Genomic DNA, 21,472 nt, shown 5'->3' with positions numbered 1-21,472 from the left:
TAAAGATAGTTTTCAACATTCATTTTTGTAAAATGTTGAGTTCCAAATTTTTCTCCCTCCTTCCCTCCCCTCCCCAAGACAGCAAGCAGTCTGATACAGATTATACATGTACAATCATGTTAAACATATTTCCACATTAGTCATGTTGTGAAAGAATCAGTACAAAAGGGAAAAACCATGAGAAAGAAAAAATAAAGTGAAAATAGCATGCTTAGGTCTGCATTCAGACTCCATAGTTCTTTCTATGGATGTGGTTAGCACTATGGATGTGGTCATCACAAGTCCCTCAGAATTGTCTTGGATCATTGTATTGCTGAGAAGAGCTAAGTCTATCAAAGTTGATCACTGTACAATATTGCTGTTACTATGTACAATGTTCTCCTGGTTCTGCTCACTTCACTCAGCATCAGTTCATGTAAGTCTTTCCAGGTTTTTCTGAAATTCACTTGCTCATCATTTGTTACAGCAGAATAGTATTGCATTACATTTAAATACAACGACTTGTTCAGCCATTCCCCAATTGATGGGCATCCCCTCAATTTCTAATCCTTTGCCACCACAAAAAGAGCTGCTATAAATATTTTTTCTTATGATGTCTTTGGGATACAGACCTAGTAGTGGTATTGCTGGATCAAAGGGTATGCACAGTTTCATTTCCCTTTGGCCATAGTTCCAAACCAGAAAACTATCAAATTTTAACCCACAGTATGACCGTTGGCAAGTTACAACCTCTTAGTGCAACCCAGGCAACTCTTTATGCTAAATTACAGCAACTGCTGATCTGCATTGGCAGAAGAAATTTCTTCCCTAGAGAAAAGATCCCACCCCTACTTCATCCCTAATGAAATCATAGGTTTGGTGAATAGACAGCAACAACAACAGAAAATGTATTTTCATTTTATTCTTGGGACCCTTCCATTTTGCAAAGGAAAATTATTATGCAAATGAGTGAAAAGATTATTAATAACCAATGATTTGGGGAGATCCAGAGTTCTCCCCTTTTCTATAGTCCTCATTTCAAAGTTCAGTATCTTGAAGGAGATTACCAATAATGAGATTGAATTAACCCTCCTCAATTTTGGTCAGACCCCAAGCAACTTTACAAGGAATATTAACCTAAGGTAGGGAAGCCCATCCTGTTCTATTCATGTTTGGGTGGGGATAAATTCTTTGATTAGATTGACCAAAGGTGGGGGTGGTCTGGGTGCAGGGATAGTCTCTTTGTTCAAGAATGACATGATGTCACTCTTTCAGCTCCTCACCGGAGTGAGCCCAATTCTCATTGTAATATTTATTCTCTCATTAATTGTTAATCTATCAGAATTGATTGATACCCTCAGGAATACCCTCTTGTCCAAAGGCATATAAACTGTGAACCCACAACCATGAGGGGTCTTTGGCATTCAAGAGTACCATTGACCTCTTTTGTTAATAAAATGCTAGCATTATTAATAAAATGATTAATTACCCAGAAATTACGTTTCTCAAACTTTTTAAATATCACAAAATTATGGTAGTAACAGAGATTTCAGATTTAAAGCAAACCATTTATATAAAAAAATAACACTTGCATTTATTATTTTAAAGAGCAAAGTCTTAAGGCTAATAACCAAAATGACCATTATGATTCTAAAACTACACTAAGGTAGTATGAAGTTAATAGAGGCAGCATGATGTAGCAGATGAAGTACTGGACTTGGTTAGGAAGACGCTGGTTCAAATCCAAAGGCACTTACTAATTGCATAACCTTGGGTAAATCACTTAACTTTCTATACCCTAATCAGGGGGCTGGATTCAGGGAACCACCAAGGTCACTACAAATTCTAAATCTATGATCCTACAAGAGACAGGATGGCACGGTAGGGAAAATTAAAAGCACTGGAAGACATGACCTCTCCTGGCCTCTATTCTTCTCATTTGTAAAATGGAAATGTTGGAGGTCTCTTCCAGCTCCATGAGATTATAAATGCCTGCACATAAACTCCAGCAGGACAATGAAGACCTAATGAGAATATATACATTTGGAAAACAAGAAGTCTATAGCATTTTCAATAACTTTATAAAATGTGATTTTTTTTTTAATTGGACATATGCTTTGTTGAGTGTAGGGAGCTCCAGGTGAGGAACTTGCCTTACCAACATAGATCCACCACCATTTAGAGGGTTAGAGTTGGACTGCTCTGGACTACACAGGCAATGTGGGTCAGGGATGAAATGTGACTATTGGTCTTCCTAACTCAGAGAACTGTCTCTCTAATACACCACACTGATTTTTATTAAAAATGCTTAATACTGTGCTAAAAATAACCAGAAACCTAAAAGTATAACTTTTAAATATTAAGCATTAAACATTAAGTATTTTTTGTTGTTATGAAGAAGATCAGTAATGTGTTTGCTTTATTTACAAATGTCATTGCAATTTTTTTCTGAAATTTCAGATTTTATTCAGAAAGACTAAAAACTACTGAAATCAGAAAATCCTTTATACTTACTAATAATAATAATACTAATTCATTTATATATAACATTTTCAAAATTGTGAAGTGCTTTGCAAATAATAACCTTGTGAGGTTGGTAGTACAATTTTGCAAATGAGAAAAAAAAGTCTCTCAGAGGTGAAATAATTTGCCTCTTGTTACACAACTAGCGTCTGAGGTGAGATTTGAACCGAAATCTCCAGAACTGCCTATTTCCACTGTATCATAATGTCTCCCAATAAAACGAATCAGCATCACCCACTCCCCCCGCCCTTACTGAAACACTATTATCAAACTAGATTTTCTTTGTAGTTTTTGATTTTTGAAAAAAAGAAATCAAGATAGGTCTATAATCACAAAATTACTATTATAATTAAGAATCCATAAGATGGGGAGGGAATGCCAAATAACCCAATGTTGACGTTGCCATATCCTCTCTAGGTTTTAAAAAGTAGGGCTCAGAATAATCAAGCTTCATTAGTCCTTGTATCTTTAATTTGCTGCAAAAAAAGTCAGGTCTATTTTCTGTGGCTTAAAAAACAGGCTACTAAGTCAATCTTTTTTAGAATTTATTCTCTACAATTGGAAAGACAAGTCATCAGACCAGTGATATGATATACCTGTTCAGAACTTCATGTCCAGTCCAGGATGCAAGCATAAAAGAAAAATAAATGAACACTACAAATTATGTTGATGTGCTGATTAAGAGAAATGTCTTTTAGAAGAAAAATGATATTATAATAGGGACAGCAATGAAGGCACTCTAACCATTATAACCAAACAGTAATATAAAAAAAAATTTCATAGCAAATTATTCAAGGCTCATTCAGCAATTCTGGATAATCTTCCTTGCTTTTCAATCTTTACAGAAAAGATAAAACTACTAACTATCTGTAAAAGAGATGCAATCCATCTTTTCTGTGGGAGAAGAGAGGTAACAACTTAAAGACAGTATAAAATGTATACAGTTATGCTGATGTCAACCAACATAAATTTGATAACTGTTTAACTCATTAAAATCTATCACATCATAATTTCTTCATTAGTGACAACTCTCATCACCTTATTACTAGCAACCCCAAAAATCTCACTCATAAATCTTACATCTTTAAGAGCTCTACGTCGTGGATGAGCAAAAAAATCAGAAATCTACAGTTGCCTTTTTTTTTTCCAAGTAAGCTAAGTTTGAAAGGATCACATTTTCCCATAAAGATGTCCATGAAACATATAATGTTAAATACTTCATGCAACCTAGAAACATGCCTCAGTAGTTCTAAAGGTTAAAGTTCCAACTGAGTCATTTCTGTGTTTATATGAGGGATGGCAAATTTGAAATATTTTTTACATTAAATTAAAACATAAACAGTCTACATTATCATTCTTTTTTAATATAATCATTATTTCTTCAAATTAGGTGATAAGTACAGTGGTGACTGATGGCTTAGGGAATAAATGAATTATTTCCATAATGACTGTTTAATATGGCAAAGCTGTATGACTTTCCTCTAGGTCCCACATACATTTAACTTATTTGCATCATGCTATATCTTGATTTGTAAAGTTTTTTTTAATTATCCTAATTTTACTGAGTAAAAAAAAAAGGAAACTTCTCTTAGACAAGTCAATTTTTATTTTTACTTCTTAATATGTTACTACTGGCACATGTTGAACATAAGACTAAAGAAATGAATCATTAACATGTTTAGTTTATGAACATTTCTCTTTTTAAAAGCATTTGTACTTGATTAATGTGAATACAAATAAAAATCTCTTGAAACTCATCTCCATTCTTAGAAAACACACACACACACACACACACACACACACACACACACACACACACATGCGCGCACAGAGTTGTTCATTCATTTCAGTTATGTCCAACACTTTGTGACCCCATTTAGGACTTTCATGGCCAGGATACTGCAGTGATTTTCAATTTCCTTCTCCAGTTCATTTTATAGATAAGGAACTGAGGGAAATAGGGTTAAGTGTCTTGCTCAGGGTCACACAGCTAACTCGTGCCTGAAGCTGGATTTGAATTCAGGCCTAGTGCTCTATCCACTGGGTCACCTAGCTGCTTATAATATCACACACACACACTTCTATATAGATATATGTATACACACATATGTGCATGTGTGTATATGTATGTGCATGGGATGTTAAGAATCACATAAAGCAAAAACTCATTTTACACAGGCTAAACAAAGACTGTGAAGGTCACTTACTCTAACCAACTCATTTACAGATAAGGAAACTGAAGTCCAGAGAATATAAATATACTGACCAAGGTCTCACTTATCAATAATTCTAGAATGATTATTCAAATATTTCTTAGCTTATCAAGTTTACATACGCAACTATTTTAGGGAATCTGACACTTCTTTTACATTTTTAAGCATAATTACCTAACCTCTCCTTGGATTTCCAAAAGTTGTTTGAGAGAAACTTTATTTGTACATTCATGATCTTCACCAACTGGCCAGAGCAAATATTAAGTACTATATATGTATTAGTTTATTATTTAATCAAACAAATTCCACCAGGAATTAACCTAGGTTAAGGGGAATAGATGTTCAGGCCAGTTGCTACCTACACTAACCCAATCAGTAATTTTATAGGGTGCTAGGGGAGAATCTGAAATTCTAATTATGTCAGTTTAAAATGAAGTTAGAGAAACAGTAAAAACCTATAGAACAGTAATACAATGTCAGAATAAATTTCTTACCAAAATCATCTTCAACTCCATCATAAAGCTCACCAGGTCAGGAGAGTACTGCAATCTCTAAATTAAACAACAGTTCCAATTAATTTTACTTGTTCATTGGAATTAAAATATAGGTCAATCTGAATGTGAAAAATTAAATAACAAATTAAACACATCTGCATCTCTTAAATATAGTAACTATATAAAATATTAACCTTTTGACAGTTATCTTTATTAGATATACAGCAGTGTTCTTAATAAAAACAATTTTTTAATTCCAACAAACAACCCTCAAATAAAATTTCAGTGGAGAATATTAAGCAGAATGATGCTACTAACTAATACCATAGTACCTACTCTATCTGTTTAACAGATTGTGAACTCCCAGTGGGTAACACCTACTTTTTATCTAATCTTGTTATCTCCCCCAATCTTAGCATAATGTTCTATAGGTAGTGGGTGTTTAATAAATGTTTGTTGAATTGAAGTTAATTGAATTGTTCCCACAATCCTTAGGACTAGATTGGCAACCTTATTCTGCATTTTCATCCAGCTAAGAAGAGGGGGAAAAATAGATTAATTATAATCTAAAAACAACATTGTTTTAATGAAGGAGAAGAAAAGAAACTCATATAGTTAAAAAATACAATTAGAATGAAAGGATTCAAAATTAGAAAGGGCAAAACTTTATATACTATTTTGATTCCCTCTCATGACCTTGAAGAGTAACAACCATTATTATTTCTGTGACAGAAATCATCTTACTACTCTAACTCAGTCAACTCCAAGAGAAAGCAGCAACTGTTGGAAAGAGGTGAAAAGACAAACTTTTAAAAGCAGAATGAATGTTTAAAAATAATGTCTAAAGCTCTTTGAAATCCCTCATAATTTATTTTTTCAAACCCTATAAGAATCACAGAATAAAAGAAAGCAAAGAAAATCAAGATCTTACATTGTCTTCTCTCTCTAGCTGAAACCCTGAATTATTCTTCTGCTTCACATCATATTATATTGCCAGTTACCTTTTGTTAGCTATTGAACCAATACTGCAAGTAATTCTAAACAAGGTCAACAAATGAATTTTTCTCCTCTTCCTTCTGAATTTTTTTTTTTAATCAAGATGGGAAGAATACATTTAAGTGGTAGATTCTGAGTTGCAAGGGACCTCATAGGTCATTCAGTCTAGCCAAGCCCCTTCATTTCATGGGGAAAATGAGGCCCAGAGAATATAAGTGATTTACCTATTAAACCCATACTGTAAATAATTCTGAATAAGGTTAACAAGTGGATTTTTCCTTTCTTTTTGAAAAAAAATTTTTTTAAGGGTAAGAAACTTACAATGGATAGTTAAATAATAAATAGAATCATAGATTTAGATAGGATCTTCAAGGTCACCCCATCTAATTTCACTTTATGAGCAAAACGGTCAAGTCACTTGCCCAAAGGTACTCAGTTATTAAGTGGTAGCACCAGATTTTGAACCCAGTTGTTCTTACTCCAAATCCAGGGCTCTTTCTAATATATCATCTGCTATATAGCTGTATTGGGAAGTGGTCTGTTCTCTACTGACCACTTATGATTTCTCTTCTTTTTTTCTTACAGCTGAAAAATACTCCATAATTATTACCATTGGCTGAGGCAGATTGTGAACTCTTTTGGCTTATTCACCATAATGAGTGTTTTGTACAAATTAAACTTCTCAAAAAAATAGTAATGATTCAAGTCAATATCTTTACTTCTGTTAATTTCTGAATTTTTCAACTGACAGCTTGTTTCAACAGGTAAGAAGAGAATTCCTATGCTACCACATTTCTTCCCTAAATTTTACTTTTTCTAATCTCCAACTCATTTTGACCTTTGCTCTAACTACTCAGTGACCTGACTGTTAGCACACAGATGATTTGAAAACAACTCCCACTTTGGAAATCATTTCATATCAAGATTTTGTCAGTATTATTTTTCTGGTGATGTTTTTAACATCTGCCATGTTCAATAGCTTCTGACTCTTCTTGAAGTATCTATATGTGAGGCTTCTAAGTACTCTGAAAACCTTTGGCCATTTTAAATACTTAATCTCAAATCATATTTTACAAAACAGTTTTGTCCATCATTCCCATGACCAAATTTACACTGAAGTTACCAAGTATCCAGGTATGTGGAGATTTAGTTTAGAGAACCTGGCCAATTTCTCCATAGTATTTCATACATATAGTTAACAAAGTGTCTCCCATGTATACATTACATTTACAAGGTATAAGATTCTATGGCAAACACAACCTGAGTATCAACATGAAAAGAAACAACAAATACCAATAATGTTCACCAATGTCAGGTATGCCCTACATGAAGGGTATTCCAGGGTAAAGTCCAAAACGAAGAGAATCCTCCATTAACACAGAGGCTCTATAATGATTTTGTTTATAAATACCAATATGCTGATTACATTAAGACCCAGAACATTAGAGCAACTTCTCTATGGTTACTAGAAAGAGATCAGCCTCATGAAGAACATAAGAAAATCAAAAAGTGGAAGAAAAACAAATATTGAGCAGATTATTAACAATAGCTTTGTAATTGATCTCCCTGGCTCAAATCTCTCCTCATTCCAACCCAACCTCCAAATAGCTGTCAAAGTGATTTTTCAAAAGTATAGGTGTGATCATGTCACTCCACAATAAACTCAAATGACTCTTGTTCATGATAAGCTTATTCTTTCAAAGCTTTCCAATCTTCTTACACATTATTCACTTCCACACAGTCTCCTATCAGGCCATCCTAGCCCACTTACTGTTCTTCCCATATGCTGCCATCCATTTCTCATCTCCTTGACTTTGCACTGCTCTCTTCATACCTGGACTGCTCTACCTCCTCATCTCTCTCTGCCTCTTGAGAATCTCTGACTTCCTTCAAGATAGGCAACGAGGTGCCATGGTGAATAGAGTGATGGACCTGGACTCAGGAAGATATGATTTCAAACCCTGAGTAAGTCACATTGACCTCTGCCTCAGTTTCCTCAACTCTTAGCATATGGTGACAATAGTCTGCCTGGGCAAAAATACAGCAGGATGGTCAAAATGAAGAACTAATTAAACATCCAATTAAAATACATCATAATTGCAGTACAACAGAGGGAATACTGGATCATACAAGGCAGAAAGAGCTTTAAGTATTTTTAATATACATTTGAGGTTCAATTTTACTAATTAATCACGTCAAAGCAAAAAATTTAAGATTGGGACAAGAAATAATAATTAGGAGAAAATATTTTCATACAAAATATGTATCCATACATGAATATGGAAAGTTAAATGTAGAGAAAATTACAAAATAGGTGGGTATCAACTTTATATGTAGAATATAAGTATTCAAATTTTTTCTTAAAAGGGGGTTACTCATTAACATTTTAACATGGCTTTAAAATATCTTGCTGATTTAGAGCTCTCCAATATATGCAAACAACTTTCTACAGTGAGAATTTAAATTTAAAAATAGTCATGTGTAGCCTCTTCATTTATTACCTGTGTTGTCTACACAATCAACTCTCAATTATATAGATACAAAACTCCTATTATCCCAATGATCTAAAGCTTTGATATATACACACATACACACATATGTACATACACGAATATATATATATATATATATATACATATAGTCAATTTTACAGTTCTTACCAAATAATTCATTTTTTACTCATAAAATTAAGATACTTTTTAAAAGGACATACTTGGTTTAATATCTGATGATATCCATCCAATATTATCTTCAGCTGCCAACTACAGAGTATTCTAAAAATTAAAAATAGGACACAAGACTTTTTATTGTTCTTATGGGTGATGCAAGGCTTCATCTTCACTCAAAACGTTATTTTAAAATTTCTTTATATGATACAAACACAGACACTTATACGTATACACCCAAGAGAGAAATGAACATAATTCTGACAAGTTAATTTTATCACTGATATTTAAAATATTGTTTTCAAAATGTTAGCATTTATAAAAAATGTGCATACCCTTTGACCCAGCAATATCACTTCTAGGGCTGTATCCCAAAGAAATCATAAAAATAGGAAAAGGACCCACATGTACGAAAATATTTATAGCAGCTCTTTTTTGTGGTGGCTAAGAACTGGAAATTGGAGAGACACCCATCAATTGAGGAATGGCTGAACAAGTTGTGGTATATGAATGTAATGGAATACTATTGTGCTACAAGAAATGATGAGCAAGTGGACTTCAGAAAAACCTGGAAGACTTGTATGGTCTGATGCTGAGTGAAGTGAGCAGAACCAAGAGAACGTTGTATACAGTAACAGCCAAGTGTGCGAAGATAACTTTGACAGACTTAGCCCTTCTCAGCAATACAAGGATCTAAGACATCTCCAAAGGCCTCAATACTATCCCATCCAAAGAAAGAACTATGGAGTTTGAATGCAGAACAAAGCATACTACTTGCCCTTTTTTTTTCCTTCTGTTTTGTTTTGTTACTTCTTTCTTGTGGTTCCTTCTATTGGTTCTAATTCTTCTTTACAACAAGACTAATGTGAAAATATGTTTAATAGGAATGTATATGTAGAGCCTATATCAGATTGCATACCGTCTTGGGGAGGGCCACACAGAGAAAGGGGGAGAAAATTTAAAACTCAAAGCTTATAGAAGTGAATGCTGAAAACTAAAAATAAATTAATTAAGCAAAATGTTAGCATTAATTTTAGCTAACTTTAAAGCACTATATAAATATGAATTTCATTACCATGACTTCTTAGTTTAGGCAGGAATATAAAGGATTTCAATCAGCATATGAGATCCAAATAAAAGCTGATATTTATATAATGTTTTAAGGTTTGCAAAATACTTCAATAATAACAACAATAACATTATCTCAGTTGATGCTCTCAACAGCCCTGGGAGGTAGGTGCTATTATTATCACTATTTTAAAGATGAAGAAACTGAGGCAAACAGGTTAAGTGACTTGCCTAGTATCCCACAACTGTGTCTGAGGCCAAATCTGAACTCAAGTCTTCCTGACTCCAGGCCTGGTGCTGTATCCAGTGTGCTATCTAGCTGCCCTGTGAGGGGATACACCACCATATACTATTATTCCCTTTTTACAGATAAGAGGCAAAGTAATAGGTTCACTCTTATAATTAGTAAATATCAGAACTATAGTTTTAACCCAGCTCTCTCCTGATTCCCAGCCTAATATTCATTCTACTTCATTACATTATATAAAAACATGATTAATTTAAGGACAATACATAGTAATTATGACTTACCAAGATAATATCATTCTTAACAACAGAACTCAAGTATTTTCCTACTGAATGAGCTTCTCTCCTCCCAAAGGGAGTTAAACAAAAATTTTTAAAGTTAAGTAAAACCAACAAAATTGTATGTTATATTCTGATAAGATTTGTATTTAGCATCCAGGACCAGAGAGGAGAAAGAGTGCTCTGTGTTCCTTCCTGGTCAGAGCAGATTTGGGGTCTCAAGTTCAGTTCTGGATATTTGTAGAAGGGTGTTAATAAGCTAAAGACCTTCCAGACAATGACAGGCAGGACAATAATAGGCTCTCAGTGAGGCACTGGGGGTCAGGTACAGGAAACGGGAAGACTATAGACACTATAGCTGTCTTCAAATATCTGAAGGCCAGTCACTGGGAAAGAGGTTGTTGACTCTGGCTTGGCCCCAAGGGTAGGATTAGGACTAAAGGGGGAAGCCACAAAGAGGACAATAGAAGCAAAAGTAAAAGAAAGCCTTCCTACCAAGCAGCACTACCAGAAAAGTAGAATGGGCTCCTTTGAAGATAGTGGGTGAGGCTAGGGACTAGATTTCCACTAAATCTTTCCAAATCTGAAATTCTATAGTGCATTTAAAAAGGCAGTCCAAAAAGATGGAATATCTTTAATCTTCAAAAGTGGCAAAAATCAACTACCAACAGGGAGTTTTTTAAGCAGTAATAGAGAGGTAGCATGACAGAATTAAAAAAAAAATGGCCTTGCAGTTATGAAGAGCTGGGTCAATTCCACCTCGACCTAGATTAGCTTTATGACTCTAGACAAGTCTCTTAACCTCTTGATGTCCCAGGCAATTCTCTATGACTATAAGCTGAAGAGAAGGTGCCCCTCAGCATGGGTAGGGGAAGTTTCTGGGCAGCTAAATAGCTCAGTGGGTAGAGTGTTAGGCTTGAAGTCAGAAAGCCCCGAGTTCAAATTTGAACTCAGATATTTAGTAGCTGTGTGACCCTGGGCAAGTCACTTAACCTGTTTGCTTTAATGCACTGAAGAAGAAAATGGCAAACCACTCTAGTATCTCCGCCCAAGAAAATTCCATGGACAGTATTAGTGTGCTGTTGTCCACAAGGTCATGAAGAGTTGGACATGACTGAAAAACAAGGGGAATCTTCTCCCCTGGAGCTTCCTACACAGATGAAATAGTATATTTGGAAAAGTACCAAATTTATGCTTATCTAGCAATATTCTCTCACACAATTCCCCTGCAAACAACAGAAGGCATTCTTGAGCTAGCTGCCAAGGGTGTGACATACATTCTATGCCTTGTGAACTACCCCTAAACTTAAATGATTCCCACAGACACAATATTATTCTTGGTTTTGTGCCCACTTCATAGTTAGTAGCAAATCATGCATGTACTCAATAAATGTTCTTGAAAAATGACTGCAAAGAATGCATTGCTACTGGTATTGAAAAATCATGTATAAGTGTTCACCTGATGGAAAGGAACTGTGTGAGACAGGTTATGTGCTAGTCAGTGGATGGAAAACCCTACCTCCTGCGGTGGGCTGGACCAACCCTACAGAGGCTGCAATTCAGATTCAAGTGAATGGCAAATGTGGATATCAACCTCCATGTAACATAACTTTCTACCCAGGAAAGTTTGGTTCAATTTATATGCAAGGTGGACTTTTCCTATGACATAACGTGGTATCACCACTTTTAAATGAATGAAGAACACCACCTTACCTTGCATTTTTTAGTTGAAGATCTTCAGGTAACAGGATTCTAACATGGAAGTCCCTCCCCTGTAGAAAACATTGAAATATCATAATCAAGTTTGTAAGCTCCATTTTTATTTAGTAACCTTGAGAAAATAAGTTAAATTACTACATATCTTTAAAGTTCCTATGTTCTCAGAAAAAATATACAAAAGAAATTTTCTTCTGCTACTCTGAAAAGAAAAAATGGGAAAAAAACAACCATGAACTATGAGTCGATGATTGATTTCAGAACAAACTACTCAAAAGTACAAGTAGTCCATATTATGGTGAATCTATACCAACATCTTTATATAACATCCCGCTTTTGAGACTTTAGACACACTAGATGAGGGAGATACAGACAAGACAAAGAAGAATCAGAAACAAAGGTACTCAATAATTCAGTGTTCAATAAGGAAAACATAAATTACTTAGGTAAGAACTCCCTAAATGATAAAAATTTGTGGGAAAACTGGAAAGCAGTCAGGGAGGATTAGGCTTAGACCAAAACCTAACACCATATTCCACAATGTATTTTAAATGGATATGTGACTTCAATATTAAATATAATACAAAAAATTGAAGAAAAGTAGATCTGCTCCTTTCACAGCTAGGAGTAAGAGATGTATTCTTAACCAAACGAGATAGAGGCAATTATAAAAGATAAAATAGATAACTTTGATATGTGAAACAGAAAAGCTTTTACATAGGTAAAATTAATGCACCAAGGATAAAAAGGGAAGCAGATGAATGGGAAAAATGCTTTGTATCAAAATTCTCTGATAAGGGTTTGGTATCAAAGGCATATAAATGAACAAATATACATAAATATATACAAAACCAAGCAAAATATTTACCACCATATGTAATATATATGAAATCAAGTGAAGTTATTAACAACTATATATATATGTATATGGATAGACAGATCTAGATCTATATACATATAGATCTAGATATATACATATATACACATACATACATACACACATATACATATGTGTGTGTCTATATATATATATGTGTGTGTGTGTGTATATATATATATATATATATGAGACGGATTAACAACCACATGAAAGAATGCTCCAAATCACTAATAAGAAGGGAAATGTGAATCAATAAAACTCTGAGGTTTCACCTCAAAATTGATTCAATCACAAGCTCCTTGAGTACAGGGCCTATCTTTTGCCTCTTTTTGTATCCACAGAGTTTAGCACAGTGCCTGACACACAGTAGGCACTTAATAAATGTTCACTGATTGACTGATGTTTGCTAAGATTAAAAAAAAAAAACGAAAACGGTCAATATTGGCAAGGTTGTAGAAACACTGGCATTGAGGATGGAGCTGTAAACTGGTATAACCATTCCGGAAAGCAATTTAGAATTATGCAATTAAAGTGACTAAAAATGTCCAGAGATTCCATTACTGGATTTACAGAGTCAGAGTCAATAAACATTTATTAAGTACCCACTACTGTCTGAAACTGTACAAAGGACTGGGGATATACAAAGAAAGGCACTCCCTGTCTTTAAGGAGCTCATATTCTAATGGGAGTAGGGTGGGAACAACACATAAAAAGAAGCAGAAAGAGTGAGGAGGGAGAGGATACAGGGGTAGGAAATGATGATGAAATGAATACCCTCAGTGCCTTCCTTAAATGGTGGATAGAGGAAGAGCACTCATTGTCCACCCTATGACCTCTTTAATTAGGGAGGGGGAGGGGAAAAGGGACAGGGTGTCCTGTCCTGACCCTCGTTCCACCCCTATCCCCACAACCCCCCGGGGTGCAGGGAATACTAAGGAGGTTTAAGTTTCAGAGTTGACGTCATCTCGAAGAAATGATGAGCTTCTGGAGATAATAAAGTCCAGGAGAGCATCCTGGTGGGAAATATACCACAAGTTAGCCATTGATAAGAATAAAGTACCCATATATACCAAAATATTTACAGCAGAACTTTTTGTAATAGTCACTTAACCCCTACTTGCCTCAGTTCTTCATCTGTAAAATGGGGATACACTGGAGAAGGAAATGGCAAACCACTCCAGTATCTTTGCCAAGAAAATTCCAGGGACAAAAGTCCATGAGGTCATGTAGAGTCGGACATGACTGAACAACAAAGATGCCATTGATTAGTGAAAGGCTAAACAAATTGTGGTACATAAAGGTAATGTTGTAAGAAAGGATGTGTGTGATATATACAAAAGAGCATGGAAAGATCTACAAGAACTGATGCACAGTGAAGTGAGCACAGCCAAAAAAAAATCCATATACAAAAACTACAACAATGTAAATGGAAACACACACACACACACACACACACAAAGTGAATGTTGCAAAATTTTAAAGAACAAGCATACCTCAAAAGAAGAGATATGGGAAGACATTCCCAATCTGTCCCTTTGAGCATGTTTTTGATCTTTTCAATGTACTGAGCAGCTGTGCTGATTTTTTTCCTCTTCTTTTTGTTTGTTTTTTTTATCTTTTAAAAAATACTATGTTACATGAGATGGCTCTCTGGGAAGGGAAAGAAGAGCAGGAGGATTGCTAGGGAAAACTATGATAATGTACCAAAGACACTAATAAAAACTTTTTAAAAAGGCTTTAGAAAACTGAATTCAATTTTAAAGGCATTAAAAAAAATTGTATGACAAGGAAAATATTCCAATTGACCTTTATGACACTTTAAAAATTAATTATTTCGGTATATTATTGGAAAAGCCATCCTTTGGAGTTTTCAAAGTTTTAAAATGAACAGGAAAATATAATGTCTGTGTTCAAACATAATTTACATCAAATAAAACACTCAAAAGTCAGAAGTAACAAAATAAAATCATAAATCACTCCTCCTTCCTTTCTCTGGAACATAAAAGTTCATATTATCTCAAAATACAATATTGTACTTCTTGCTATTTGGATGCTTATGATCTTTGAGACTTTTTTTAAAGGCAATGTTTGTCAGAATCTTCCCATTCTCATTAGGAAATAGTATCACAGATGCTCTAAGATACAGTGGTGTTTATTTTTAACAAGAAACATAGCCGCAGTCACAGGAAATACAAGGAAATGGCTAACATCAATCTAAGGAAGAAATTAAAGGAGGGTTATTTCTCATGGGAAACTAATTCATCAAAAAAGTAAATTCCTTTTAGAAAAAGCAGTTGCTTTTAATACACTATGCCAAAAGATGACACTATAAAATAGAAATACATAGGCAAGCTTCATATTTTCAACTTGCTAGCTAGTTTTAAAGGAGAAATATAAAATATTCTTAGTTATGTAAAGCAAACATGCAACTGACAGCAGATTTATAAGAAATATTCACTGATGCTTCCAGGCCACTATCATACTAACATCACTCAACAATCTCTCTCCTCTTTTGAAGTTCAAAGCGTGATTCTATTACGTTCTCTCTATCACCACTACACTACAGTCTACAAACTTCAAGGATGTTTGCCAAATATCATTACTTCACCACCTGACTCACATTCATTCTCTCCATCCCATCTCCTGCCATCATCCCAAGTTACAACAGCATCCATGCTGATGACTCTTCTACCAGTTTCTTTATTTTCAACTCCAACGACTCCACAGAATCTGAGAATCTCATAGCTAGGAGGGAGGGGGGCGACGGAACCTTAGAAGTTATCTAGTTCAACACATAAAAGAATGAGAAGATGCTCTAAAACATGTACAATAAGTAGTTACTGTAGTTTTCTTTGAAGCTTGTGTATGCAGTGAACACAAAGAAAAGAAAAAAATACAATCTGTGCCATCAAATGACTGTACTATGCATACATGACATATGCAATACAAATGGAAGGCAAGCTCAGAGAAGTCCCTAGCAATTGGGGAGAGGGTGGGCAAAGTGGGGGATTGGAAGGGACCTTGTGCAGAAGTTGGGATTGGAGCCTATTCTTAAAGGAAACAGAAGTAAAAAAGGGAAAACATTCCAGGCATCAGATAGAAACAGTGTAAAGACAGGACATGGAGTATCTTGTTCTAGGAAGTAATGTGTAAGAAGACTTGAAAGGTAGAAAGGGGTGAGGTTATGACGGGTTTTAAATGTCAAGGCAATCATTTTATATTTTATCCTGGGAGTAATAGGAAGCTCAAGGAGTTTACTGAGTAAGGAGGTGACGTGTCTATCAGGAAAATCACATTGGCAGTCGAGTGGAAAATGGTGGGGAAAGATCTGAGTCTGGGAGACAAACCAGAAGGCTACTGCAACAGCACAGGTATGAGTGAAGTAATGAGAGTCTGTACCAGAGTGATGGCTACGTGTGTAGAAAAATGGGGATATATAGGAGAGATGTTGAGAAGGAGACTAGACTCAGCAGCACATCATATGAGGAGTGAGGTTGTAAGAGAAGTTGAGGATGACATCTAAGTTGTGAGTCTGTGTGATAGGGAAGATGGTGGCATTAATAAGGAAGTTAAGGAGAGGGCTTGGAAAGCAGGACGAGGAATATAATGACAATATTTTAGACATGTTGATTTTTATATGCCTATAGGATATCCAGTTTGAGATATCTAAAAGGTAAATATATAAAAGATATAATATGAGACTGGAACTCAAGAGAGATTTTAGGGCTAGAATCAGAGATCTGAAAATCATCCATACAGGGATGGTAATTGAACCAGGGAGAGCTGATAAAATCACCAACTGAAATAATACAGAGGGATAAGAGGATTCAATGAGTCTTTAGGGAAACACCCACCATTAGTAAGCACAAATGGGACTAAGATACAGTAAAGAAGCCTAAGAAAAGAAGTGATCTGTGGAGAATGAGGAGAGAGGAGTTTCGTCAAAACCTAGAGAGAAGTATCAGGGAAAAAGAAGGTGATCGACAATAGTAAGAGACCTCAATTTATCCCTATAAACTCTATATAATTCTAACAAAAAATATAAACAAGAAAGAAGTTAGGAACTAAACAGAAATTTAGAAAAAATAAATATAATAGAGACCTGGTGATTATTGAATGGAAACAGAAAGAAGTATAAATATTGTCAGTTATACATGGCATCTTTAAAAAAATTACTCTCCTCTCAGGACACAGAAACCTTAAAAATAAATGAAGAAAAGCAGAATACCATGCATATCATTTATTAATTATAATGCAAAAATAATTATATTAAAGGGCCACTGGGAAAAGTATGTTTTTTAAGCAATTGGGAGACTAAATGATTTGTTCTTAAAGAACTGGTGGATCAAAGAATAAATCATTAACATAATAGATAATCTCATTAAATATAATGACAACAGTGAAATAACATTCCAAAATTTTGAGGATGCAGCTAAAACAGAACTTGAGAAAAACTTACATCACAAAACACTTCTATTAACAAAAAAGGGAAAGAAAAGATCAATGAGTTAGAAATGCAACTAGAAAAGCTAAGAACCAACAATTTAAAAATCACAATTAAACACTAAAATAGAAATCTTGATAATTAAAGAAGAATTTAACCAAAAAAAATTTTGAAGCCTATACTGAATTAAATAAATCGAGGCTGAAAAAAAACCCCACAATAAAATGGAGAAATCATTAGCTAATTTGATTAAAAAGAAGAAAGTCAAATTACCAGTCTCAAAAATAAAGAGAAAGAATTCATAAAAAAAGGAAGATGAAATAAAGGACATTATTATGAACTAGTTTGCCCAACTATATACCAAAAAACTGGCCATTTAAATAAACAAATATTTATAAAAACATAAAATACCCAAATTAACAAAACAAGAAATAATATTTAGCAATCCAATAACCAAGAAAAAAAATTGAGTAAACCAAAAATAAACTCCCAAAGAAAAAACTCCAGGACCAGATAGATTCACAAATGAATTCTATCAAATATTCAAACAACAATTAATTCCATTACATAAACTGTTTATAAATAATAAAACAAAAACAAAAGAAGGGATACTATAAAATTCCTTCTGTGACACAGCTATTGTCTTGATACATAAGCCAGCAGTGCCATATCTCAAACTATACTACAAAGTAGTAATAATTAAAACAGTTTGGTACTGGTTTAAAAAAAAAAAAAAACAGATCAATAGTGAAACAGATTAGGTACACAAAGTACATTAGTTATAATGCTAATACCCTAATGTTTGATACATACAAAGACTCCAAACTTCAGTTTACTGGTGTAAGGACAGCAGGAATAAGGAATAAACATTTATATAGCATCTACTATGTGCTAAACCACTATGTGCTAAATACTTTAAAAATATTATCTCATTTAATCTTCAAAACAACCCTTCAAGGTAGTTAACCTTACCCCAATTTTATAGTTGAGGAAACTAAAGCAAACAAAGATTAAGTGACTTGCTCTGGGTCACATGGCTAGTAAGTGTCCAAGAAAGTTTGAACTCTTCCTGACTCCAGACCCAGGGCTCTATCCGCTGTACTATCTAGCTGCCTCAGGATTCACTATCTAACAAAAACTGAAATACTTGGGCAGATGTATAAAAGAAATTAAATTTATACCAATATCCCATACCTTATATAAAATGAGTATGTGACCTAGTTATAAAAGGTCAAATTATAATCAAATCAGAGAAACATAGAAAAATTTCTTATCAGATCTAGCAAAAAGTTTATGACTATTAGTAGGAATAGAGAGGATCATGGAAAACAAAATAAAATAAAAAAAGATGATTTTGATTACATAACTAAAAATGTTTTACACAAACAAATTTTTAAAAGTTATGATTAAAAGATGAAAGGGAAATAATTAACTGGGAAAAAAGCTTTACAGCAAATTTCTCTGATAACGGTCTCATTTCTAAGATACATAAGGAACTGATTCAAATTTATAAGAAAAAGAATAATTCCCCAACTGATAAATGGCCTAAGGAGATGGATACACAGTTCTCAAAGGAAGAAACTAAGGCTATCTATAGTGATATGAAAGAATGCTCCAAATCACTAATTAGAGAAATGCAAATTAAAACAGTTCTGAGTTTCTAATTCATAACCATCAGAATGGCAAAGATGACAAAAATGGAAAATGATAAACATTGGAGGGGCTGAGGGAAATCAGGCACGTTGTTGCACATTGTTGGAAGGCAATCATACACATGGTTACCAAGTAGAGTATTGCTCTTGGGTATAGGCCTAGGGATGTGTGCTCTCTTCCTTTTAGGTGTATACCCAAAAGTGAGCAGAGAAAGAGGAAAAGGTCCTTTATCTACAAGAAGATTTATAGCAGCTCTTTCTATGATGGCAAAAAATTGGAAACTAAGGGGATGCCTATCAAATGAAAAATGGCTGAATAAGTTGTGGCATATGAGGGCGATTGTGCTGTAAGAAATGAGGTAGATGATTTCAAGAGACATAGAAAGTCTTATATGAACTGATGCAGACTGAAGTAGACAGAACCAGAAGAACAACTTTTACTATGACATCACTTATAAAATGAACAATTTGATAAGCGTGCCATCAATGCTTTAAATCATTGGTATCACTGATTAATCAACAATCAACAAGCATCTATTAATCTGTGACAAGCACTGTGTTAAATGAGAGAGATACAGAGAAAGGCAAAAAGGTGGTCCCTGAGCACAAGAAAAATATATTCTAATGGATCGACAAGATGCAAACAACTGTCTACATATAAACTGTATAGAGTGTAAATGGGAATTAATTGCAGAAGGAAGGCTCATTAAAAATACTAAACAGCACAGAGCCAAGAAGAGATCCCTGAAACACTCAAGTTAACAAATTATTAATAACTGTTTTTGGGGTCTGGTCACTCAACACGTTCCGTATGCACAAAACTCTTCATCTCCTAGGCAAGCATAGGAGAGACTTTATCAAATGTTTGCTAAAAGCAAGGTAACTACATGTCTACAGCATTCTGCTGTCTAATAACCCTGTCAAAAAAAAAATCAATTTAATCTGGGACCCCAGACCTCCTGGTCTTCATGATCTATCTTTTTTTGTTAAAGACCAAACCTGTTATTTCATTAACACAGAGAACACTCTATGATTTTTCAGTTATCTCCCATTATCCATGATCTTCAAAAATCATTGAAAGCAGCTCATATACCAGTTCTTTCAGCATCCTGGAACATAGTTCATTTGGGCCTGCTAATCTGAAGTCATTAGGACAGCTAAGTGCTCTAAGGGACAACTATTAGCCATTTTTTCTTCTATCCTTTCCAGTCCAATGGTATGGAAATAAAAATATAAGCAAAATAAAAATTGAGTAGTTCTGCCTTCTCTCAGTTATCATTGACCTGTTTATTTTGAGCAATGTTCCATTTTTCTCCCTGATAAAATGAAAATACAAAAAAAAAAAATCACTGTTAGCACACGTTGCCAACAGGCTCAGGTCATTCTTAGTTAGAGGGCCACCTGCATTACTCTTTTTTTTTTTTTGTAAGGCAATTGGGGTTAAGTGACCTGCCCAAGGTCACACAGCTAGTACGTGTCAAGTGTTTTGTCTGAGGCCGCATTTGAACTCAGGTCCTCCTGATTTCAGGGCCAGTGCTCTATCCATTGCGCCACCTAGCGGCCCCTGAATTACTCTTAAATGATTGACACACAGCTATATTCATTCTTGTTTCTTCTGAATATATCTTCCAAAAATCTCATTTAGTTCATCAGTTCCTTACATATAAACATTCCCTCTTTTCTTTCTTATCAAAATTGCTTCTCTTATAGTTCTCAGAATTTGATTTGAGAGTTCCCATCCCCCTTAGCTAACTTCACATAAAGAACATTCTCTCACCTGTAAAAATCTGGGGTGCATGCCAACTTTTCTCACTTTTCCTACTTGGAACAATCATATCTCCCCAAGGTTACCACTGTTTCTACTTTATCAGGCAGTTCTCTTCATTTTTAGTAACAATCAAGTCAAGAATAGCAAATTCTTCTTCTTCTTCCATCTTTTTTAAGGACGAAATTATTATTATGACAAGCCAAGAAGCTATCAAAACAAGTTTGTGTAAGACTAAAAAAAGTTGACTGTCATCTTTGGAGAAAATCCAGAAAAACATTTTGGGAGAACAGAGTTTTTGTGGACAACAGTATGGTACAGTAGAAATAACACTAACCCTGGAACCTGAGGACCTGGGTTTAAATCTAGCCGATGATATCTATTACTACCTGTGTGACTTTGGGCAAATCATCCCGAACTGAGAGGTCGGGCTCTGTTCTGTCTATTCCCAAGAGTGTTATTCTGACCCTACAGTGCTACTACACATGAATAAACAAATGAAAGAAGAAAGAAAGAAAGAAAGAAAGAAAGAAAGAAAGAAAGAAAGAAAG

The 21,472-nt window shown here is 34.5% G+C and overlaps 1 protein-coding gene across 1 annotated transcript in view; it reads right to left on the bottom strand.

The window, feature by feature from the left end:
• The window catches only part of FANCL (FA complementation group L), an 81,449-nt gene that overhangs the window by 46,215 nt on the left and 13,762 nt on the right, over window positions 1-21,472 (bottom strand). The window contains exons 2-4 of the mRNA XM_027865187.1: window positions 12,178-12,236; window positions 8,919-8,979; window positions 5,210-5,266 (exon numbers count right to left, since the gene is read on the bottom strand). Coding sequence (XP_027720988.1) covers window positions 5,210-5,266; window positions 8,919-8,979; window positions 12,178-12,236 — 177 coding nt within the window. The remainder of the gene's footprint in view (window positions 1-5,209; window positions 5,267-8,918; window positions 8,980-12,177; window positions 12,237-21,472) is intronic.

Source organism: Vombatus ursinus, unplaced genomic scaffold (genome assembly GCF_900497805.2).
Source record: "Vombatus ursinus unplaced genomic scaffold, bare-nosed wombat genome assembly UNPS02014778.1, whole genome shotgun sequence".
NCBI classification, from domain to species: domain Eukaryota; kingdom Metazoa; phylum Chordata; class Mammalia; order Diprotodontia; family Vombatidae; genus Vombatus; species Vombatus ursinus.
Note: the sequence above shows the minus strand (reverse complement) of the source record. Positions and strands in the feature narration are given on the sequence as shown.